Consider the following 25,440-nt stretch of genomic DNA (forward strand, 5'->3'; position numbering starts at 1 on the left):
GTAGTGTTTGTCTACCAGCTGATGGCGCTACAGAGCCAGGATACAAAGAAATCAGTGTGTGGATAGTGTGAAGTCACCGCTCTTCCTGTTAAGAATTGGCAGCAGATGAGTCAATTATTTCTTAAAACAATTTGTTTTGGTTTAGTTACACAGGGAGAGAACAGAGAATAATCCTTGTAAAAGTATCCCTAGGTCACCCTGTATCTGACTAGTTAGTGCTCCCAAGCAGCAGAGTGCCAAGTGGCTGATCCCACCCAACCTTTTCACACAGTCTCAGTGATGGGCAGGGGTTACTCCCAGTTACCAGACTGTCTTTCAATTCTGTAAAATCAAAACAGCCCATCAGAGATAGCCTGTTTCCAAGACACGGAAGGAGGTCTGCCCTTCTCACCTTCCCGAACTACACTGGTTGGAGTTCCTTTGAATATGGAAACACCTGGAACACAGAAGCACCAACTAATAAGGAAGAGATCTTGGCCGGGTGGGTCACACAGGCTCCTAAATGTTTTTATCAATTCTCCTCCCCTTCAGGAAACCAAATGCCCAAATGCTGTTTACTTCTAATTAGTTTAGTTTGTCTAGGAGGAAATTACTACACATCATTATGAGTACAAACTTTACAGATTTTAGATTAACCAAACACCAAAAATGATAAATACATAAACTAAAAAAATTGATTACAGGGGTGCCTGGATGGCTTCAGTCAGTTAAGCATACGACTCTTGATATCGGCTCAGGTCACGATCTCACAATTCGTGAGTTTGAGCCCCGTGTCCAGCTCCATGCTGAGTGTGAGGCCTGCTTGGGATTCTCTCCTCTCTCCCCCCCTCGCTGACCCTCTCCCCAATTCGTGCTCTCTCTCTAAAATAAAAGAAAAATTTTTTTAATTTTAAAAAAGTTATGATCACTTACCTGCTTCTCTTTCTTTTGTATTTTCATTATCATCTATTGAAGGAAGATACTTATTTCTGTAAAACATAAGAAAGGCAAAGATTATGGTAAAATCCAAAATAAAACATTTAAGGTGATCTCAGGATTAACTGTGACACATGAGGAAAACAAAGAATAGAGGTTCCTTCTACAGAATATTTACAATCTTGTAACAGCAGTCAACAGCCAGTCCCCAGAGTATGGGTCTAAGCCTACCTAACCCTAATTTATTGCTTCAGATGGATGGGTGGAGTAAAAAAGATACTGTCTTTGTAGACAGAATAAGTTATAAAAGATGCTGGCATATTAAATTACAAAAGAAGCTAAAAGAGGCACATAAAATAATGCCATGACTATACCAAGAGGACTGGAGGAGAGGGAGTAAAAATAAACTACATCCTCATCTCTTCTGGAAGGAAATCAAAAAATCATATCTACAACTGATAAATCAAAAAAAGAGAAATGTACACAGTAAAAAAGAGAGCTAAAAGAGTTAAAAGTAGTTCTCCTGAAGGACCAAGAAGGAAGCTGGTGTGAGACAAGATAGGTCACTCACACATTTCATCACATGCCCCCATATAATTTGACATTTTAAACCATGTGCATATATTACTTGACAAAATAAGTTCCATTCTAACATTTAGTATGATTTTTCAATGACTGCCTTTACTGTACACAGATTTAAGCCCCCATCTCCACTCCAACCATAACGCCCATGATGACACGGAACATTTTCTCATAAGTGACTTTTGAGCACCACAGTAGTACGAGCCCAGCAATTGGCTCTAGAGGTCTAGAAGCACATGGGGGCATCCCAAGAACCAGAAAGAAACCTAGTCTAAGAAACCTGGAATTTGGGGCTGCCTGAATCACTAACTAGTAGACTGGCCCAGGTCTAAAGCACTCAGCTTCCTCATAGATAAACAAGGGAGGGATCCTAGAATCTCAGCTTCCAGTTCTAGCCTGGATGTAGACACCGCCTCATGTTTATTGTGTACTTTGATTTCCTGGACATCTCACAGCGATACAGAACACCACTCCCTCAGGAAACAATTCCAGAAGCATATAATTATCCTTATGTTCATAATTATTTCTTATATCCAGGTGAATGTGATGTGTGTGTCTGTCCACTTAGGTTTTCTCCTCTAAGAGTCAGAAGGGTTTTCTATAAGAACCATAAAATGCTACCAGGATATTGCTCCTCACGAACAGCACAGCATCCAAGTTGCCAACAAGCTGCAAAGTGGGCAGAGTTAGGGAGAAAAGAAGGAGGGTAGAAAGAATTGGCCAAATCAAAAGGGAAGGTCGAGTTAGAAAATGATGATGGAACAAGTATTCACTTCAAGAAAACCATAAACTCCGCAATCCCTATCAAAATGAAGCGAGCATTCTTCACAGAAACAGAACAAACAATCCTAAAATTTGTACGGAGACAGAAAAGACCCTCAATAGCCACAGCAATCTTGAAAAAGAAAACCAAACCTGAAGTCATAATCCTGGACTTCAAGCTGTATTACAAAGCTGTAATCATCAGGACAGTATGGTACTGGCACAAAAACAGACACTCAGATCAATGGAACAGAATAGAGAGCCCAGAAATGGACCCACAAACGTACAGCCAACTAATCTTTGACAAAGCAGGAAAGAATATCCAATGGAATAAAGACAGTCTCTTCAGCAAATGGTGCTGGGAAAACTGGACAGCAACATGCAGAAAAATAAACCTGGACCACTTTCTTTTTTTTTTTTAATGTTTTATTTATTTCTAGGAGAGACAGAGAGAGAGACACAGCGTGAGCAGGGGAGGGTCAGAGAGAGAGGGAGTCACAGACTGAAACAGGCTCCAGGCTCAGAGCTGGCAGTCAGCACAGAGCCCGACGCGGGGCTCGAACCCACGAACCGCGAGATCATGACCTAAGCAAAAGTCGGACACTTAACCAACTAAGCCACCCAGGCGCCCCAAACCTGGACCACTTTCTTACACTATACACAAAAACAAACTCAAAATGGATGAAAGCCCTAAACGTAAGACAGGAAGCCATCAAAATCCTAGAGGAGAAAGCAGGCAAAAACCTCTTTGACCTCGGCCGCAGGAACTTCTTACTCAACACGCCACCATGCTACAAAATGGACTATTGGGACCTCATCAAAATAAAGAGCTTCTGCACAGCAAAGGAAACAATCAGCAAAACTAAAAGGCAACCGATAGAATGGGAGAAGATATTTGCAAATGACATATAAAGGGTTAGTATCCAAAATCTATAAAGAATTTCTCAAACCCAACACCCAAAAAACAAATAATCTAGTGAAGAAATGGGCAAAGAAGACATCCAGATGGCCGACCAACGCAAGAAAACAGGTTAAACATCACTCATCATCAAGGAAATACAAATCAAAACCACAATGAGATACCACCTCACACCTGTCAGAATGGCTAACATTAACAACTCAGGCAACAACAGATGTTGGTGAGGATGCAGACAAAGAGGAACACTTTTGCCCTGATGGTGGGAATGCAAACTGGTGCAGTCACTCTAGAAAACAGTATGAAAGTTCCTCAAAAAATTAAAAACAAAACTAGCCTACGACCCAGCAATTGCACTACTAGGTATTTATCCAAGGGATCCAGGTGTGCTGTTTTGAAAGGGCACATGCACCTCAATGTTTAGAGCAGCGCTATCAACAATAAGCCAAAGTATGGAAAGAGCACAAATGTCCAATGACTGATGAATGGATAAAAATGTGGCATATATATACAATGGACTATTACTCGGCAATCAAAAAGAATCAAATTTTGCCATTTTCAACTATGTGGACAGAACTAGAGGGTATTATGCTAAGTGAAATTAGTCAGAGAAAGACAAATATATGACTTCACTCATATGAGGAATTTAAGACACAAAACAGATGAACATAAGGGAAGGGAAGCAAAAATAATATAAAAACAGGGAAGGGAACATCACATAAGAGACTCTTAAATATAGAGAACAAACAGAGGGGTTGCTGGAGGGGTTGTGGAAAGGGGGATGGGCTAAACGGATAAGGGGCATTAAGGAATCTACTCCTGAAATCATTGTTGCACTATATGATAACTAACTTGGATGTTAATTTTAAAAAATTAATTAAGAAAGAAAGAAAAGAAAAAACCATAAAATCCAGAGAAATGGTAAGTGCTCTGAATCAGGGCACTTAAAACAATTTCACCCCCAATCTTCATCATAGTAAAGTCAGTTCTAAGTAAATTATGTTAGTACAAGTTTATCTCCTTTATCTGTCAACTTCAAATTATCAGGCCCTAGAAAACCAATCTTCTCAGCCATCACATATGGCCACAAATTCTGAACTGAAGAAGTAAGTTGGAAAAATATATTCCAGCTAATAAAAAAAGGTAGTATCAGTAATCGGACACATGTACTCAAAACTCTGCCCCAAAAAACGAAAATCATTTTAAAAATACAGAAAACTCCAATGCCAATACAATTTATTTTTTAATATCTACAAAATATATAATGTAGTAGGGCCGTCAAAAACACACTTTCTGCTTAAGTACCACAAACTGGCATACCTTACACAAGCAGAGCCACAGCACTGCCAGGAACATGGGGAAAACAGGTCCAACTTATCATCGCTAATGGCACTTCTCTAATTGCTTCAAGCTTTCTGAAGAGCACTCAGGCAATGTGCCACTAGGTCTACAAACTGTTGAGTCCTTTTATCTGCCGATTCCACTTTAAGAAATACATGCCTAGAGGGGCGCCTGGGTGGCTTAGTCGGTTAAGCGTCCGACTTTCGCTTAGGTCATGATCTCGTGGTTCGTGGGTTTGAGCCCCGCGTCGGGCTCTGTGCTGACTGCCAGCTCAGAGCCTGGAGCCTGTTTCAGTCTGTGACTCCCTCTCTCTCTGACCCTCCCCTGCTCACACTGTCTCTCTCTCTCTCCTAGAAATAAATAAAACATTAAAAAAAAATTAAAAAAAAAAAAAAAGAAATACATGCCTAGAAATAAGCCAGTAGGAAATAAACCTGGGCCATGGAGGAAGCTCAAGGAGGAGATCAGAAGCGCTAACACGTCTATCACAGTGGAGCCTGGGCACTGGAGAGGGACACAAAGATCACAGGCCCACCATCCCATGGGCCTGTGTCATCACAGGACCTGAGAACATCAGAGAAGGCAGATGAGCACAAGCAGGAAAGACTAGGGAAGAGGTGGGCTGACCCAAGTATGGCTTGAATTTGATTACTCAGCAAAGTGAAAGCTTGTAGGAAAAGAGGTGGTGAAAGACTAAACCAAATCTCCCCATGGCCAATTTGTTCACAGGCAAGATATTACGAGGGGCATCTTTAGTGATATTCATGCTACATAGATAACCCCACTCCATCCTGTGAAAGAGAGAAAGAATGTGTGTGTGAGATCCAAGTGAGTGGGAATGATGTTACTATAAGAATAACTGCTCTAGTTCACAAAAAGCAAGCTTTGACAAACCTCATGCTATTACTGGAAAATTATTTCTAGCACCCTGATGGATTGGCCCAAACCAGAATGCTGCCACCCCACAAAAATGGCAGACATCATCAACAGCATCAGTAGGTGTTCAATAAGCATTGACTGATTTTTATTTCTCCAAATGGTATCTAATAATCTACAAAGCACTCCCTCAGGCATGTCTACTCTTTTGCCTGTTATGGCACACGTTTAAAAAAAAAAACTACATAATCTTTTTGTAAGGCTAAATTTTATGTTGGAGGAATGGATGACCAGATAGACCCTCACACATGTACTTCTCCACAATATTAGACATGGGTTTACTGCTTCTGTTGCTATGTTGCCATCACTCAAAGATTGTGATTAGATCCTCTGGGCTCAAATGAAGAACCAAGTTAACTTCACAGTACCACCACTTAATTAGAAAGATAATACAGACATAACTGTGAACTGCCTAACTGTGTGGGCAAACCAGGAAATTTGTCAACAGGGGCAAAAAGAATGTGTCTAACTTCTGAATTATATGAAAACCAGAGGGTCTCCTGCTCTCCTCGCTGTTTCAGTGCTTATATACGAATATAGGATTTAATTACCTTCACAAGAAAAACTGCTAATCATGTAGAAAGCAAACAATATAAAAATTCCCATTCCTTCTTACATGTACCCGCCTAACAATGTTTCTATGAAGAAAAACAGGGTGCCAGGTTTCAATAATGACACTCTGAAATTTATTTTTCTTATTTCGATCTCTCCCTCCAGTTCAGAAATTCTGCAACAGTGCCCTGTGCCATTTCCAAGTTCCTCAGTGCTGAGTTTCAGACACTTTAAAAAAAATAAAACATCAGGTACACATGATTCCACCATTCATTCAGAAATTACTTACATTTACTATTCCTTGAGAATTCTGCCATCCTAACAATCCATGCTCAGAGCAAGGTGTCTATTTCATTTCAATAGCATGTGTTTTCACAAACACAGACAAGTGCACATATATTCACCAGGACAGCAGAAGACACACCTGAGGGCAGGAAGGACAAGGACCTTTGCTGGTCACAGGCTCCCAGACCCCAAACTGTATCAGGCCCTCTGGGGCAAAGAGTACATGGGAAGCAATTTAAAAATCAGATAAACCTTGGGGCGCCTGGGTGGCTCAGTTAGGTAAGCATCCAACTCTTGGTTTCGGCTCAGGTCATGATCCCACGGTTTCGTGTGTTCAAGCCTCGTGTCACGCTCTGTACTGATAGTGTGGAGCCTGCTTGGGATTCTGTCTCCCTCTCTCTCTGCCCCTCCCCCACTCACACTGTTTCTGTTTCTCTCAAAATAAACTTTTTTAAAAAATCAGATAAACCTCAAAGTTTCCACAATGAATATGTATTTTTACAATCTAATTATACTCACCCTCAACCTCGAGAATGGTTCCTAAGAACCGCTCAGACAACCACAGGCACAAATAAGGCAATGCCACACTATTACAGCATGGGGATTTGGGAAAGGAAAAGAACAGAACATGGGGAATAACAACTTGCTCGGGAAGAGTTAATGAAAAAGGCAAAGGTGGTGGAGTGCCTGGGTGGCTCAGTCGGCTGAGCATCTGACTTCGGCTCAGGTCATGATCTCACAGTTCACGGGTTTGAGCCCCGCATCGGGCTCTCTGCTGACAGCTAGCTCAGAGCCTGGAGCCTGCTTCTGATTCTGTGTCTTCCTCTCTCTCTGACCCTCCCCTGCTCACGCTGTCTGTCTCTCTCTCTCAAAAAAATAAATAAAACATTAAAAAAAGAAAAGAAAAGAAAAGAAAAAGGCAAAGGCGTCTTGGGGAATGCCACCTTCCTGAAATCCCTGTCGAAACACCTCTTACCAAGATTCCTTACGTTCTGGACCACAGACGGTCCAATGGGCAAGACAGCGCTCAATTTCTCACTTTCCCAAGTTCACCCCCTCCATAAACTGCACAAATTTATGTATGTTCATCGCTAGGCATGGAGCAACCTACAGGAGGCCAACAGCAGGGTGTGAAGGGCCAAAAAGCAGAGGAAATGCATGTTCTAATAACAATTAGCCAGGTGAAACCGCTTCCAGTTTGGGGTCATCGCCTGTAAAATGGTGACAATACTTACCTCAGGATTTCAGGAGAATTAAAAAGGGACAAGAATCTCTAGTGTCTGTCACATGGTGAACATTAGCCACGAGGTAGCCACTAGTATTGCTTGTCCTTATGGACTTCCCACCAGCATCAGAGGAAGATGGCTCTCTCCTGAGGAAGACTAACTCTTACATCAGTGCTTGGGATCCATTCTCTCCCACTTCTCCACCACCTCCGACTCTGGATTACTCAGCACTTAGTCTTCCTTCATTTCGTTCAGGTGTCTCCTCAAATGTCACCTGGTCAGTGATGCCCTCCCTAACCACCCCACAGAAAACACACCCCTACCCCTGTCCCCCCTCTCTCTCCCCCTATCCTACTTTAGCTTTCTTTCTGGCACTTATTACTACTTGATAATTATATTATGTCCAGTTGATTATAAACTTATTACCTGTGAGACATGCGCACATATGCAGACAAATGTGAGCTTTGTTTCGTTCATGCTGTACCCTGAGTCTGGAACAGCACCAGGCTCATAACAGGTGCTCAATGAATATTTTCTAAACGGAAGAATCCTTTCCTCTCCCATCACTAAACCTTTCTATAGTTCTCTTCTCAACAAAAAAACCAGCTTCAACCCAATCCTAAAATAGTAACTACACTAACAAATCCCCCACAAACCTGTATTTTCTCTTCTTCCCATATTACTTCCCTACAGCTGCTCTTAGCAATGACTCCCTAGGAGCCAAATCCAATGGACATTTTTAAACTCTATTATAACTTCCACGTAGCATTTTAAGCCACGCACCATTTCCTCCTCTTAAAATTCTCATCTCACTGGTTTCTTGGAGGGCATGCTCTGCTGATTTTCCCCAAATGCAAGCTTCCAAAGCTCAGCTTCCTCCCTAGGCCTCTCCTACTGAAAGGCCTATTAAGTGTCAGCACCTGCAGGGTTCAACACTATTACTACCCCCGGGGCCTACTGAGGTCTCTACTAAGTTCCCAAACTTCATCTCTCTACACCATCACCACTGTCCATTTCCAAACCCAAGCCGTCCTCCTGACCTCCAAGCGAACACTGCTAACCACATGCTGGCCAGTTCCAACTAGGGGTTCCACAGATGGCACAAAAAAACCCACACCTCTTTCAAAATCAAACTCCGCACTACCTTTACAAACATTCGCACCTGCTCCTATGCCCCCACTGTCACAGGCTAATGTCCCACAACGTGCCACCCAGCCCAGGATTCAGTCATCCTCAACTCCTGCCCTTTCCTTTAATTCCTTAAAATTCCCGAATCCCTCACTTCTTACCCAGTCCACTTTAATTTATTCCTTCTTTTTAAAACTCCTTTCCAGGGGCGCCTGGGTGGCTCAGTCGGTTAAGCCTCCAACTTTGGCTCAGGTCATGATCTTACGGTTCGTGGGTTTGAGCCCCGCATCAGGCTCTGTGCTGACAGCTCAGAGCCTGGAGCCTGCTTCAGATTGTGTCTCCCTCTCTCTCTGACCCTCCCCTGCTCACGCTGTCTCTCTCTCTCAGAAATAAATAAAACATTAAAAAAAATTAAAAATCTTTTTCGTACTTGAAATAGCCTCTTAAGCACCTTTATTCTTCATACCTCCTACCCTCATTCCAACCCTCATTGTACCAAGAGTATGTTTTCCTAAACTGTAAAGAAAATCAGATCCTATCTCTGTAGTGTCCTCGGGAAAAAAATACAAATTCCTCAAAGCACAGAGCCCTGCGTTAGCAAGCTGGCCCCTGGCTTGTCTCCTGCAGGCTCTGACATTACCTTCCTCCATTCATCCAACTATACTGAGTACTGGCAGGTTCTGAAACCAGCCCTGTTTGCTGTGATCTTTGTTCAGGCTATGCCTCCATCTGGAGAATCCTTCCACCTTCCTCTTCAGGCTCATCCTGTAAAACTCAGCTCTGCTGTCATCCTCTCTGGGATGTCGAACCTAACTTCCCTAAACCCTGAAAGCATCTTGTGAAAAGCACTAAATTATAGTAGCCTTATCACCATGATATCATCTTTTTCCCCGTTTTCCCTGTCTGCAGGTGCCATGGGCTGTTAAGTGCCTAAGCGTCCTCTGGGAAGGAACTCTGTTCTGCCATATCCATCTTGATATCTGACTTCTGAATGATTATGTACGGAATGAGTAAGTGAATAAATGGGAAGGCTCAGGAAAGGCTCTGAGCTCCTGTCTCCGTCATCTGAATTGGTGGGCTCCATCTTTTTTTCCTTTCCTGTTTTTTCTGTTCTCCTAGTCCAATCAAATTTTTCAGTATTCTTCATTCACCTAAAGCTTAACACAAAAAGCAGCATTCCTGGAGCATCTGGCTGGCTCCAGTTGGTAGAGCGGGCATACTAGGTGTAGAGATTAGTTAAAAATCTCCGCCCCAAAAAAAGTATTCCCCTGACTCCATTCAACCCCATTCAACCCCATTCCTGATTCACTCTTCCCAAAGGTGATCATTTGATCTTGAGCTATCCCTTCTGCTACTTTCCATTATATTTCTGTAAAAAATGCTAATGGCTCTATTAAATATGTTTTCTTCCAATTTTAAACATTATTCTATTGACTTCCTCCTGTGGAATCAGAGGTGGCAAATATTTTGATAAAATGCCAATAATAAATATTTTAGGCTCTGCAGGCCATCTGATCTCTGTTGCAACAACTAAATTCTGTCATTACAGCACAAAAATAGCCACAGACAATATGCAAATGATGGGTCTGGCTGTGTTCCAATAAAACTTTATTTACAAAAACAGGTAACCTGTTATGGAAAATGGAAGTGTTACATTCCCAATATACTTATTATCACCATTATTTATTAAATCAATATGTAACTCACTATATTGTGCTAAACTATATTGTGCTAAAAACTCTTTTATGTAACTTTTTCCCCTACAGATAACAAGTACCTCATTTTAAAACCTATGTTGTTTTCTATGAATCATTAACTTATCTCAAAATGCTCTCTTCAATCAGAGAAAATCATTTTAACTCCTAATCTGGTGATAAAAATCAACTTGTTGATAAGAATCACTATTAAGGGCAGTAGTAGAAGCAAGTAGCCAGGCACTACCAGAGCTATATCAAATATCACAGTGCAAAGGAAAACCTGACAGTACTTTTTTGTTTATCATTAGACCCTACACCTTCATGTCAACTGACCTGGATCAGAAATGATCACATCTGTGAACACAGGATTGAAGAAACCAATCTCTTGACAGAGCCCACTCAAGGTTCAGAGCCCTGAAAATTCAAGTATAACCTTATGGGGGAAGACAAAGGACGTAACAAATGGCACACCGATTTCATTCTCAAGAGGCCCACCAAGTAACAGAAGACCTTTTGACTCATTACACTTTAATGCCTTTTGTGGGAGAACAGGGACACCTGCGGACCAGCAGTACAGATATCTAAGTTGTGAACACAAGGGTTGTATGATTTGTGCAATTGATTCCATCTCTCAGTTTCTTCATTTGCAGAACAGGGACAAAAACCACCTTTTGCGAGAGGAGATGGAGGAGTTCTATTTTGGACAGACTAAGTTTGAAGGAACAGGGAAGGAATTTAAAGCTCAGGCACTGCAATCCTCTTATCTTAAGATAAGGAAACGAAGGGTCAGAGGAGTCTGATGGCCCAAAGGCTCACAATTATTCTAAAGTATAAGAACTGGATTTCCTGGGTTCCAATTCAGCTCTCAGCACTACACTGAGCTGCCCTGAGCAAATGAAAGGCAAATGAAAATAGCATAAATGAAAGGTCGGGATTTGGAGATGTTCTATTTGGGGTACTCAGAGAGTAGGCAGAGGTTAGACAGATATTCCTCAGATAAATTACAACAGTCTAGAAAAGGAAGAAAGGAAAATCTATGGGGGAGTGGGGGAAAGCAGGCTACAGCACAGGATGATTTTGATCCATCAGAGGGGTAAAGAGGAAGCAATTAAAACAGCCTGATAAAACTATCTTTCCAGAAGACTTGTTAAAGCACGTTTTTAGAGAAGATGGATGGACCCTTTCAGATAACATTACATACAAGGGAACAAAATATTTCATGGAGTAATTCATATGATAAACATAGATAAAATCTTCAGGGAGAGATAACTGCAAGTAATTCTGTTTAAACTCTTTATCTACTTTCATAATGCCTTCCATCTGAATTTTGAATTGTTACATAAATTTGTTTGGGAGTAATTTATAGTAAGGAATAAAGTCTATCTGATGGCTCTATCCAAGACAGCAGGGAAACAAAGTAAACACGTTAACAGAATTATAATACAGACAATCCTCAACAGAGTTTTTACTTTGGGATAAATAATAAAAGAAAATCACATATTTATCATCATCCAGGCTCAGCACTCTAATTCTACAGGAAACAGAAGAGCCAACCAAGTGCAAACCAAGCTATAATCTAAAAACATCCGATCACCTACGTTTCTGGAATTCCTAACACTAAAAAGACGGGCTTTCCCCCTACTTCTACAACTCTGCTGTTTTAAAGTAAAATAAATAGGGGCGCCTGGGTGGCTCATGATCTCACGGTTTGTGGGTTTGAGCCCCGTGTCAGGCTCTGTGCTGACAGCCAGCTCAGAGCCTGGAGCCTGTCTTCAGATTCTGTGTCTCCCTCTCTCTCTCTCTGACCCTCCCCTGTTCATGGTGTCTCTCTCTCTCAAATTAAAAAAATAAATTAAATTAAATTAAGTGTCAACATGTTTCCAAAGAGTTTTTTTCCTGTTGTGTAAAGACAAGACAAAAAACGGTTTCTGAATCGGACACACATTTCCTTACATCCACCTTTAAGGTAAAATCCTGAAACCTAACCTGCAGAGCCCACACAAAATGGCCAGCTGCAAACCCAGAAGGAGCTGCTTCCTGATGACGTCCATGGCCACTCCAATCCCTAAAAGCTGTTCAACTCTGGCACCTCCTGCACCTCCCGTAGGGTCTAAACATTTAGAAGAAATTGAAAAGGATTTTTTAAGCTCTGAATTTTTAAAAGATGAAACAGTTCTCCAATCCTCTCCTCTCCCCTCACTTCCCCCTTCCCCCAAATCTAAAAGGAACAGAGGGCTGGGATAAATGTAGAACCAGTCTGCAAGGGGAGGGGGAAGGGTCACGGAAATCAAGGTGCTGTGTGGACAAGCCCCATGTAAAAAGTTCTTGCAAAAGCAAGCACAGACAACACCGGCGAATGGCGAGGCGGGCGGCTGGCAACGGGAATCCCTGACAACACAATGCTCTGGCTCCCCAAAGCTGGCGGGACTGCACAGAGAGCAAAACCGCAAGCAGTAAGCAGAAGAGTCAAGAAACCACCTTAGGCAAGTCTAAGCCAAGTGACTAACATCTGTTAACACCATCTACACTGTGTGTGGGTCACCTAATTACAAATTGGTATAGATGGAGTCACTTATTTCAAAGTAATATATTACCAAACAACATACTGTGAAAACTACTACAATGACTTTTAACACCTAAATCATGGCTCACCAGCACAGCTCAGCAGCACTGATGGGGAGGACTGGTCTGACAGATGTCAGAATCATGCCAGACTGAGCAAGAAAGCCACACAGAAGGGCCTTCGTTTACTTGGCAAATGGTTGGTACTGATTCCCAGATCAAAAGACAACCATTTGAAATATAAACTTCTTAATACCCGAAATCTCGTGCTTATATCACATGTTGTACTTGTGTTACCCATTCCAATGCTCCCTTCCATCAGCAGCACGAAGAATCAGCTGTAGTGATGTGACTGCAGACTGTTACATACAGATGACCAGTTTGAAGGACAGAAAATCCCCAAACTGTCACTCCAGAGTACACGCGCAGAATTCATACCGTCGTCAGTCATGGGTACCCTTTCCTTAAGATGCTAAATTTGCAAATGAAGCCCTTTATCAATGAGATAGTATGAGCCCACACTAGTAATAAAATGAAGTAAATAAAGTCAGGAAACTCATTCGCCTGGATATGAAATCCAAGTATCCAATCATAAAGGCTCAACAGAATCCTAAAGGAGTTGGTGACAAAGCTGTATGTCACAGACAAATATGATAAAGGCAGCCCTCAAAGAGATGAATACAAAATAATAACCCAGAGGGCCTAGGAACTACATCAGATTCACCTTTGAGTCCCCAATGCCTAGGAAAGGGCCTATGTTACAGTGAATGCCTGTTAAGTCCATGGACAGAATTTATAAATGAAAGGCTAGTTTCACCATTCACACTATTTTATTCCCTTTACCTTCAAATGACTTAAGTGTCAAAAAATATAAGGGAACAACTTTTGCAAGGGAATCTCTCTAGGTTCTCAGCCTTCTATGTTACATTTTGTGGTAACTCTTGCCCTGGCCAAAGCCTCTAATAAGGGTACTACCAGCCATCCAAAGCATAAAAACAAACCATATCCTATCAATGTGGCGATATCAAGCTCTGCACACATAAGCAGGTAATTCCGAGTCTATTACTGTCATTCACTTTAGTCTGATTTAAGAACAACTGGGCTCTAAACAACTAGCTCCACTTTAAAGTTCACCCTAAATTCTATCCACAGGGTACTGCCAGAGTTTCTTAGCAATCTTTGCTTTCTCGGAATGTGCCTCCTGTCCAGATTCCATATCTACCTCCCGGACCCAGTTCAGCTCCTAACCTGGTGGATTCCTTCCATTCTGTACCCAGTTGTTACTCCTGAAGAAACCACAATACTAACCTGCTTCCGTTTAGAGCTTTTAAAAGCCACGTGCTGAGTCTGTCCTACCACCAATTCTTGAACCAACCATCTATGGTTCTCATTATTAACCCCTATGTGGAAGTTACTGCTACGTGCTTCCCAATCTCTCAGCCAGGAAAGGATCTGGTGATTTGTCAGCAGCTACAAGAAGAAGGGCATATCCTGACACAGGTTAAAGCAGAGATAATGCTTACAGAGGAGAACAGTGATATTTTATTTACAATGCATCTGAAATGCCATAAAAAAACTAAGAAGCTACTATTCAAAGATCCGGTAAGAAGAATGGCAACAAAAGGGAGTGTAAGCTGCTCTATCGGTAGCCTCAGTATTAACAATCTGATTTCAAATAAAAGAAAGTTAGTCTAGCAATGGATATTTCTGCTGAATGAACAGTGACAGATTTTTCAAGTTTAAGATGTACAACCCTCAAGCCAGTTTTTAAAAATAAGAAAAGGGTGAGTTCCCCAGGATTATCTTGTATTTCCTCTATTCTAGACTGGATCTTATATTTAAGCTTTTACTTTTGGAATTAAACTATACCACAGTTTAACTTCTGTTGAAGCATATAACACACACTAAAAAAAAAAAAAAAAAAAAAAAAAAGTACTAATCTGCACAAATACACCAACATAACCAGCATCCACATCCAAAATAAAGAACACTATTAGCACCATGAAAGGCCCATCCATGCCCTTTTCTGGCCACTACTACTTTTCTCCAAGGGTAATCACTAGCTTGACTTCTAACAATATAGACTGGTTTCCTTGCTTCAGTACCTTATAAAAGTGGAATGACATAATACATACTCTTGTGTCTGGCTTTGGTGCCAGTTATCAATTTATAGCTTCCCAACTCCAAATTCACCCTTCAGTACCTGCTCTATGACAACACACAGGGCTCTTGAAATATTTCTCCTTGACAGAGAGCATGATGTTAAGCTTGGCCAGTAGAGGGCCCTGGAGGGATGTCACAGGAGGAAGGAAGCATGCAGGTTCAAGAGCGCCAACTGTTTTGTTTGTTCTTGCTTCTATACAATGGTCACCAGTGAAAGTACATATAGGGACATCCAGTGGTGTGTCCGCTCCAGTCACATGCCCAGAGCTCAGACCATTTTCTCAAAGATGATCTGGAAGCTTCAGTTTGTCAGCATAGGCCCCATCTATACTTGAGAATAATATCATCCTATCATTTGTTCTTTATATCTTTAGGATAAATATCTCCAGATATTTAATATTATTTAATACCCCATATATATTCTGCTATCTGCTGAACTTTCTAAGTTCTGTATATTCCTTAATTTGCAAAGTCAAAAGTGGAACTAAGATACTTTATCTGGTTAAAGTAGTTATCATCCCTTATAGATTATCTATCTGAAACCAAGTCAAATCTTATGGTGAAATGCCCAAGGCCACCCTATTAAGAAGTTAGGAAAAAGATAAGGATGTCATCCATCAAGAGTTGCTCTGGACATTCTAGAGAATATGGGAGAAAAGTATGAGATGTATAAACTTGACAGAAAGATACAGAATTATTATTTATGATGTGACTGTTTCTCTTGTAAACCTGTTAAGAAACAACTTTAAAACTTATGAGAACCAAGAAAAGAGTTTACAAGATGGTCAGGAAACAATATATTTATACAAACATCAATAATTATCATATCTCCAAGGAGCTGGCCACCTCACTGAGCAACCAACAAGAGAAGATATGCAGGACAGTCACCAATAAAACTGAAGAACTATTTCTTCTACTATAAAATGAAAACATTTGACCTAAGATTTGGAAAACCCTTTCCTAACGATCCTATTCTCTAAACTGCTATAAATCTATGACCTTAGTATATAGAATAACTACATACTAAGAGGAAAAAACCTACAGAAAATGAATCCTACACAAACATTACTAAGTCCTCTATTTTACTGACTTCTCCATTCTCCAGGTGAATAAGAAAGAAATTCTTTCTCCAAACGCACCAAGAAAAACTCACTAAAAAGGAAAGGCTGCACTGACATCAAGATGATTCAGGAGGGGCGCCTGGGTGGCTCAGCAGGTTAAGTGTATGACTCTGGCTCAGGTCATGATCTCATGGTTCAGGAGTTCGAGCCCCACACAGGGCTCTGCACTGACAGTGCAGAGATTAGGATTCTCTCTCTCTGCCCCTCCCCCACTCACACTTGCACTCGTGCACACATGCTCACCTTCTCTCTTGCTCTCTCTCAAAAAAGATAAACTTAAAAAAAAAAAAGATGATGATTCAGGAAATGTTTCTGTTAGAAGGCATGAAACATCCTAAGTACTTTAGGAAACTCTCCAAATTTGTGAAAAATTAAGGATGCAATGATTACCAAAATTATATACAGTGTCAACATCTCAATCTGTAAATAGAATAAATAAAATTAAGCAACATGTTGTCTTTAAGTCCAACCCTTCTCTTCTGCCTAGAGAATCAGTCCAGTAAGGCCTTTTCTATTAAATTTTACCAGTGGCACATAACTGCTTGAAGCTTCAAACACAGACTAAAAGACACTAGATAAATCCATCTCTTTGGGCTCCTGACCTGAGGAAGCTTCCTCATTAGTTCTGTGTAACACATCCCTATCAATGATATCCAACTGTTCAGACCATCAGATTGTTACAACAACGGTCAGATTCTTGAAGATCTAGTCATTTTTTTACTCACACACATTAACCTCTTATCAGACTAATACAAAACAAGCACAATTCAATTTTTTAAGTTTTTGTAATGTTTTTATTCATTTTTTGAGAGACAGAGAGAAAGCATGAGCAGAGGAGGGGCAGAGAGAGAGAGACACAGAATCTGAAGCAGGCTCCAGGCTCTGCATTGTCAGTGGGGCTGGAAGCCATGGACACGAGATCATGACCGGAGTCGAAGTCGGCCGCTTAACTGACTGAGCCACCCAGGCGCCCCAAATCAAGCACAATTCAAACATAAAAACAGAGAAAGGTAGAGATTTTCTTGTGAAAGAAAATGACTGTTCAAATTATTCATTATTCCCATCTAGAATGACGTTCAGTAGAAATAATAAATTCACTCGCTAAAGTAAAAACAGAATGAAGGACAGCAAAAGAGGTGAAGAGGATTATTGAAGTTTGTTAAAATACGAGACACATTACCTCAAATTAAAAAAAAAAAATCACATAGCAAAGAGCAGAGTCACACTTGGGACAAGACAGTCTATATATTACCTCCTGACTCTTGGTTCTATAATTGAGACCTATCACTGCTATTTGTTATGATTTGGAGACTTTGACAAATTGTTTCTACGGTATTGAATACTGGCTATATGGCTTTCTGCTCCAAAAATAATCTGAAATTGTGTAGGGAAGATCTGGATGGATGTTTAGAGAGAAAGCAGCTTGAACTTAAGGCAAAATGGGTCCAAAGCCAGAGTAGTATCTTGTGTGAATCTGTGACCTCAAGCTGTCGGCTAAGTTTCCCTCATGACCTTGCCATCTCTTCTGACCTCATAAGTCCTACCCCAGGTGATTATACAAGGGTCTGGGGGCTGTTTCCACCTCCATCTAAAGTTAAAAGATTCAAAAAGGTCTTAGAGTAAGAAAGACCTTCCTTAAGGGAAAACTACATATCTGCTCCTCCATGTGGACATAAGTGTGTATGTCTCTACAGATACACACACAAGCAAACAAAATACACACATATATGCAGATTATTTATATATTAATATAAATAAATTCTTCTCCAGGACTGGTAAGTACACTTGTAATACAGACACTACATAATTCACTCAGTCCTGCTACCGTACAGTATACATTCTACAACCTGACTGTCTAGGTCCAAATTCTGGCCCTTGCCATTCATTAGCGGTGTGACTTGGGCACATTACTTAACACCTCTGCCTCGATTTCCTCATATATAAAAAAGGGATAATAATCGCTTGAGAATAAATAAATTAGTACATGCAATTTACAAAATATAACGTCTGGCACACAAGAAGTATTCTATAATGTCAACTATTTCTAGTGACATTACACAATAAACAGCCTTCTAGGCAAGCTTACAAAAGAAATATGTTACCACAACGGTGAGAAAAAATGACCTCACTGTTTAAGTGACCTATATGGATTCATGACCCATAGTCCCCAACCGAAGTACATTAGAACTTTATTATCCTTGGAGCAAGACCCAACATAGATAAAAAATATTCCACAAATGCATAATAATGCAAAAGCAAGAGTCTAACTCAAAATCTGTTCCCATAAAACCTTTTAAGGACAACTCCTTCAAAAACAAATAGAGGGGAATTAAATTTAGCTAAACACATAACTTTTAAACAGTCTTTTCTATACAACATGTCCTTTACAAGTCATAATCAGAGAAAAACATACTTCGCATAAATTAATTTTCCAGACAACTCAAAGTTCACTTGCAGTTTTGTTTTTTAAATTCTTAATCAAAAACTTTCTTTTTCTACAAGTTTCTCAAGTCTACTTAAAATGTTAACAATAGTGAAATAAATTATTCAGGCCATAATCTTCAATGACTATTAAATTAAGACCAGTTGGTTAGAAGGTGAACAGACCTGGAAATCTATAGGTTGTCAGAATATCACCCCATGGATTTTATTGGTCAGATGGGGAAACATACCTGACAACAAAGCTATGCCAATGAGCCCGCCAATCAATCTTCATATACAAAGTAGGACAATCAAACATTATGGCCTTCTAATATGAACAGGAAGTATGCCTCCAAACCTAACTATGTGTTTTATGGGTAATGTGTGAAAAAAGTAACATGTTACACAACACAAGGACACAATCAGCAAAATCCATGATGTGGGGGAGGGGAACTTAGTATCTCCAATAAATAAAAGGCATGACCCCCCCCCCAAAAAAGATACAGATTTTAAAAGATTAAAGATATGTATCAGTCAAATGTATTAGGTGGACCTTATCTGGATCTGATTCAAAGAATGAAATGTAAAGGCATTTCTGAGAAAAATAAAGGGAAGAAATTCCAGTATTAGATAATATTAAAGAATTAGGTTATAAGGAATTTGTTGGGTATGATAATGTGCTTTTCTATAAAGTCCAGATCCAATAGACATATACACTAAAACAGTTATAGGTGAAATAATAGGTTGTCTGGGGTTTTCTTTAAAATAGGTCACAAAGAAAGTTGAGAAGGAACACATAAAAAAAAGAATGGTGTGAGAATTTATCAAATTATTTTACTTTTATGTACATTTGAAATTTTCCATAATAAAACATTTTTTAAAGGTTAAAGGGAAAGAAGAAACAAATTCATAACCAAATCTAAGTTTGGCCACCATCCATCCATGAGGCATGAAAACTTGCAGAAAGCCTGTATGTAAAACAAACACGAAAAAAGCTGACAGTAGCGGCCTCTAAAGACTGTCTGCAAGATGCTTTGGACAGATTTCTTTTGTCAGCAGAAATTCTACAACATTCCTGTGGAGGTGTGCTTTCCATTAGGCAATGTTCCATTACCAAGGTGTCAACAAGATGTCTTGATACCAAACTGAACTCTTCAGCCTCTTTGCTGAGAAAAGTTATTCAAGGAAACGGACTATATAAATATATATATAGTTGACCTTTGAATAACATGGGTTTGAACAACGCAGGTCCACTTATACGCAGATCTTTTTCAATAAATACAGCACAGTACTTTAAACATAATTTCTCTTCTTTCTGATTTCTGTAATAACATTTTCTTGCCTTATTTACCATAAAAATACAGTATATAACTCATGTAACATACAAAACGTGTTAATCAACTGTTATCAGTAAGGCTTCCAGTCAGCTGTAAGCTATTACTGGTCAAGTTTTTTGGGGGAGTCAAAAGGTATATATGGATTTGACTGTTGAGGGGTCAGAGCCCCCAACTCTGGCATTGTTCAAGGGTCAACTATATTTTTAAATGGGATACATGTATATCTAAGAAACAGTTTTTAGTTTCTCCATTTATTGTGTCCAAATATTGTTTTCCAAATTCAAGAAATAATATTTGGTGCAATAAAAAAATTCACTGTCGTTAAAAAAAAACTTTACTTCCACCCCCTTTCTTCCAATCCCTTCCCCACGCCCAATGCTCCTAACATAGTTCGTGCTGTGCTAGTATCACCTCATACTTGCTATCAGAGTAGTTAAAACATTACCTAATTATACCAGATCTGTGGGTCAAATGTATCACCTATCTCATTCCAAAATGTGAAAATACATGAATAATTATCATTGTCCCAGATATAGGAGTGTGCTGCATTTACAGGAGAGGATACTGTTCAAACGTACTAACTACTAACCTAATAAAAGGGTTCAGTGATACAGATACCAAGGCTATCCAAAGAAAATCCTCTTTGATCCACAGCTGTGTTTTGCACTGCATCTTGTTAGGTAAGGAAAACCATGAATCCAGAAAATATTGCACCATAACAGCCTTAACAATATTTTCCCAACAACTGTCTGCCAAATATTCTTAATAACTCTCACCCAGGCTATCATCATCCTTCTATGATTCCCTCTAGGCTTTATATACCTATTTGAACATAATTTGATTAACAATGGAGGTAAAAAAGACAACTCTATAAAAACAAACAATAAATAATACCTAAAGGTAAAGATGAAATTAAATTTTTTTTAAATTTTGTAATGTTTATTTATATTGAGAAAGAGACAGAGCTTGAGCGGGGGCGAGAGCAGAGACAGAGGGAGACACAATGAATGCTCTGAGCTGTCAGTACAGAGCCCAATGAGATCATGACCTGAGCCAAAGTCAAACGCTTAACCAACTGAGCCACCCAGGCACCCCAATAATTTTAATATATAATTGAAAATGAGCTATAAGATAAAGTGCCTTTGGTCTCAGGAAAGGCTGATCTGGGAAATCTATTTCTGTACTGATCTTATTCCAGAGGGAACAGGGCACACTGTTCCTAGGATAAGAGAGCAGGTAAATCAATAGATTATTGCCAGTAAAGTAGAAACTACCCAACTTTGTTCCCTTTCTACTGTAAATATTCAGACCAAAGGTTATTTTCTTAATAGAGAAGTAGTTATATTTATCCACACTGAGATAGATGGTTTTAAGATACTAAATGTCCTCCTACTAAAAGAACTTAGCTTAGCTTCGAACAACTTAAAACTAGATTTGCCTTGCTAGATGCACTGTGAAGAATGGTAATAATAAAGTGCAACAATAAGCACTTACAGCATTACTTTATTTTTAAAAAAGTTTATTTATTATTTGAGAGAGAAAAAGGCAGCACAAGTTGGGGAGGGGCAGAGAGAGAAGGAGAGAGAAAATCCCAGAAGGCTCTGCACCACCAGCACAGAGAGAACCTGATACGGGGCTTGAACTCACAAAACCATGAAATCATGACCTGAGCTGAAACCAAGAGTCAGAAGTTTAACTGACTGAGCCACCCAGGCACCCCTGCATTATTTTCTTAATCATCATAATAATCTCATGAAATAGATACCATTATTATTCCCACTGTATAGATTTTTAAAAAGCAGAACACAGGATATTAAGTAATTTGCTAAAGAAAACAGAGCTAGTAAGTAACAGAGCAATAGCACCAACATCATTACTCAAAGTTTTTTAGGGATAATCAGAAAAAGTAAAACTATTAGTAACTTATATCCAAAACCACTAGTATCATTTAATCTAGTGAAGAAATATTTGCTGAGCATTCACTGTATGCTCAACACTGGGCTGGTTATTAAAGGATACCCAAGGAGAAGTAGAAGACTGCTATTTTCTCTCAAAACTGTACTGTCACAAAACATACACATAAAGGGGCACCTGGCTGGCTCAGTCAGTAGAACACCCAACTCTTAATCACAGGGTTTTAAGTCTGAATCCGATGCTGGGTATAGAGATTACTTAAAAATAAAATCTTAAAAAACAAAAAGTACAGGTCACCAGGGTGGCTCAGTCGGTTAAGTGCCGACTTCAGCTCAGATCACAAGATTACGGTTCGTGGGTTCGAGCCCTGAGTCAGACTCTGTGCTGACAGCTCAGAGCCTAGAGCCTGCTTCAGAGTTTGTTATATGTGTGTCTCTCTCTCTGCCTTCCCCCACTCACACTCTCTCTCCTTCAAAAATAAATAAACATTTAAAATACATTTTTTTATTTAAAAAAAGTACACATAAAATCAGTAGAGGAACACCTGGGTGGCTCAGTTGGTAGAGCAGCCAACTTGATTTCAGCTCAGACCATGATCCTGCAGTTCATGAGATTGAGCCCTGTGGTAGGCTCGGCATTGACCTGCTTAGGTTTCTATCTCTCCCACTCTCTCTCTGCCCCTCCCCTGTACTCTCTCTCAAATTAAACTAAGAAAGAAAGAAAGAGAGAAAGAAAGAGAGACAGAAAGAGAGACAGAAAGAGAGACAGAAAGAGAGACAGAAAGAGAGACAGAAAGAGAGAAAGAGAGAAAGAAAGAAAGAAAGAAAGAAAGAAAGAGAGACAGAAAGANGAGAAAGAGAGAAAGAAAGAAAGAAAGAAAGAAAGAAAGAGAGACAGAAAGAAAGAAAGAAAGAAAGAAAGAAAGAAAGAAAGAAAGAAAGAAAGAAAGAAAAAGTAGAGAAAAATGTTTGTCTTCCCTATGTAACAGCTACCTCTTCACAAATTCATTCATACATAGCCAGCCTTCATATCTCACCCTATGCATTTTTTAGATACATTACAGCTGACTATGGAATAACAGGGGCACTCTTCCCACTAACTGGGGGTGGGAAGGGCAGTATAGATTTCTGGCTGATAAATAAAATTCATTTGATAATTTCAATTCTAACTTTAAAAAGACTTATGTCTAAAATGTAGTTAAAAGACCATATAGATCCAAATCTAAATAAGACACCCTATCTACTTTTTTTTTAAAGTTTATTTATTTTGAGAGCGAGCAAGAGAGAGCACACGTGTGACCCGGGGATGGGGAAGGAGGGAAATACAGAGAGAGAGAGAGAGAGGGACAGAGAGAGAATCCCAAGCAAGCAGCATGGAGCACAATGTGGGGCTCAAACCCACAAACGAGATCATGACCTGAGCCATAATCAAGAGTTGGATGTTTAACCAACTGTATAACCCAGGTGCCAAAGACATCCTTACCTGCTTTTAAGAAATTATAGTCTAGTGAGAAAAGACAAACCTGTTAACAAATGTCATTTGTTATGGAAGAAAACAGAATTACAGAAGAGTTTCAAATACAGTGCGAGCCAAAATAAAGGAAAAAGAAATTACAAGGGGAAGTCCTGATAGAGTAACTCCTATGGATGCTATAAAAAGAAAAGAGATTTAGAAATGCAAATTTCTATAATAACTGAAAAAAAATAAAATTATGCTCCTAGTCCTGAAACAGGTCCTGAATATTCTGTATATACAAATGTGACTTCTCTCCCCCAAAACCTATCCCTAATATAACAGTAGTCTCAACAATAATATTTGATGTCCACCTCATTCTCTTACCTGTTCTATAATAATGTCCAGCAGTTAATCAAAAATTACAAGATAGGGACACATGGGTGGCTCAGTTGGTTAATTGTCCAACTCTTGATCTCAGCTCAGGGCTTGAACTCACAACTCTGAGTTGGGCTTCACCCTGGGTGTGAAGGCTACTTAAAAAATTACAAGATATACAAAAGAGCAAAGAGTGTGGGGGAGAGAGACAAAGCAATCAAGAGGACCAGGCTGAGAGATACCCAGAAACTGTAACTAAGGGAATTAAAAATAACAATGATTAATAAGTTAAAGAATTTAGTACATAATATGCATGAACAAGCTATCATTTTTTAAAGTTTATTTATCCATTTTACTCTCTGTAAAAGAAAGAAAGAGAGAGAGGGAGGGAGGGAATAAGCAGGGAGGGGCAGAGAGAGAGAAGAGGGAGAGAGAGGACCTCAAGAAGGCTCCACACCATGAGCACAAAGCCCAACACAGGACTCAAACCCACAAATCATGAGAACATTATCTAACCCAATCAACAGTTGGATGCTCAACTGAGCCACCAGTTGAGATTATAAATCTCAACAGAAAGATAGGTTATGGAACAAAGAGTCAAAGAGAAAAAAATTTTTTTTAAGTTATTAGAGATGAAAAATTCCTTTGTTGGGCTCACCAGAATACTCCATATAAACAAGGAAGGAATCAATGAACTTTAAGACAAATCACTAGAAATCACCCAAAATGAAAACACAGAGAGAAAAAGTGTGCAGGGGATGTGTGCACAACAGAAAGAACACTGAAGATCTCTAGGATATGATCAAATACTATCATGTAACTAGAGTCCCAGAAAGGGAAGGGAACAAGGCAGAAATGACATTTGAAGAAAAATGGCTGAGAACTTTCCAAAATTAAAATTATCAAACCACTGATCCAAGAGGCTTAGAGAACCCTACAGAACAAATATAAACAAGTAAGCAAATAAATAAATATGACAAAAAATACACACCAGGAAACTTTACAGTAAAAGTCATAGTGAAAAATCTTAAACACAGCAAGAGGAAAAAGATATTATCTTCTGAGGAAGAACATTACATTTTCAGCAGACTACTCATCAGAATTTATACAATCCAGAAGATAATGGAGTGAAATCTTTTAAAGTACTAAGGGCCAGGGGAGTTTCATGACCCACAATTATACAGTCAGCAAAAATATCTTTCTAAAAACAAAGGCAAAACAATGACTTTTCAAACAAACAAAAGCTGAGGTAATCCAATGTCAGCACACTTGCCCTACAAGAAATGGTGAAGGGAGTTCTTCAAGTCGAACACATATGATACCAGACAAAAATGAGGATCTAAACAAAGAAATTACCAGTTCCAGAAATGATAGAAATGTAAGGAAATATAAGAGGCCCTTTTCCCATATATTTAATCATTCTAAAAGATAAATGTCAAAGCAAAAATAGTTAACAGTGTATTAATGTGGATTCATAAAATATGTAAAAGTAAAATGTATGACAACAATATCACACTGGATAGAAGGGGAAAACCAGAAGTATACCATGTTGTAAGGCTCTTATGCTGTATGTGAAATGCGAACCAGTAATATTATATGAAGGTAGACTGAGATGAATATCGTAAACCTGAGGATTGCCACTAAATTTTTTAAGGGGTATAACTAATACACCAATAGTAAAGATAAAATGAAAATGTAAAAACCCTCAATCTGAAAGGAGGAATGAAGAAAGGAGCAACAGATAAAACAAAT

The 25,440-nt window shown here is 39.5% G+C and overlaps 1 protein-coding gene across 2 annotated transcripts in view; it reads right to left on the reverse strand.

Annotated features, from left to right (window-relative positions):
• Window positions 1–25,440, reverse strand: part of CHD6 (chromodomain helicase DNA binding protein 6) — a 200,756-nt gene that overhangs the window by 145,347 nt on the left and 29,969 nt on the right. For both annotated transcript variants that reach the window (XM_039227071.1, XM_039227070.1), the window contains exon 2: window positions 913–968. In XM_039227071.1, coding sequence (XP_039083002.1) covers window positions 913–945 — 33 coding nt within the window. In that variant the 5' untranslated portion in view covers window positions 946–968. The remainder of the gene's footprint in view (window positions 1–912; window positions 969–25,440) is intronic.

This window comes from Hyaena hyaena, unplaced genomic scaffold, assembly GCF_003009895.1.
Source record: "Hyaena hyaena isolate Hyena2069 unplaced genomic scaffold, ASM300989v1 scaffold_25, whole genome shotgun sequence".
Taxonomy (NCBI): Eukaryota; Metazoa; Chordata; class Mammalia; order Carnivora; family Hyaenidae; genus Hyaena; species Hyaena hyaena.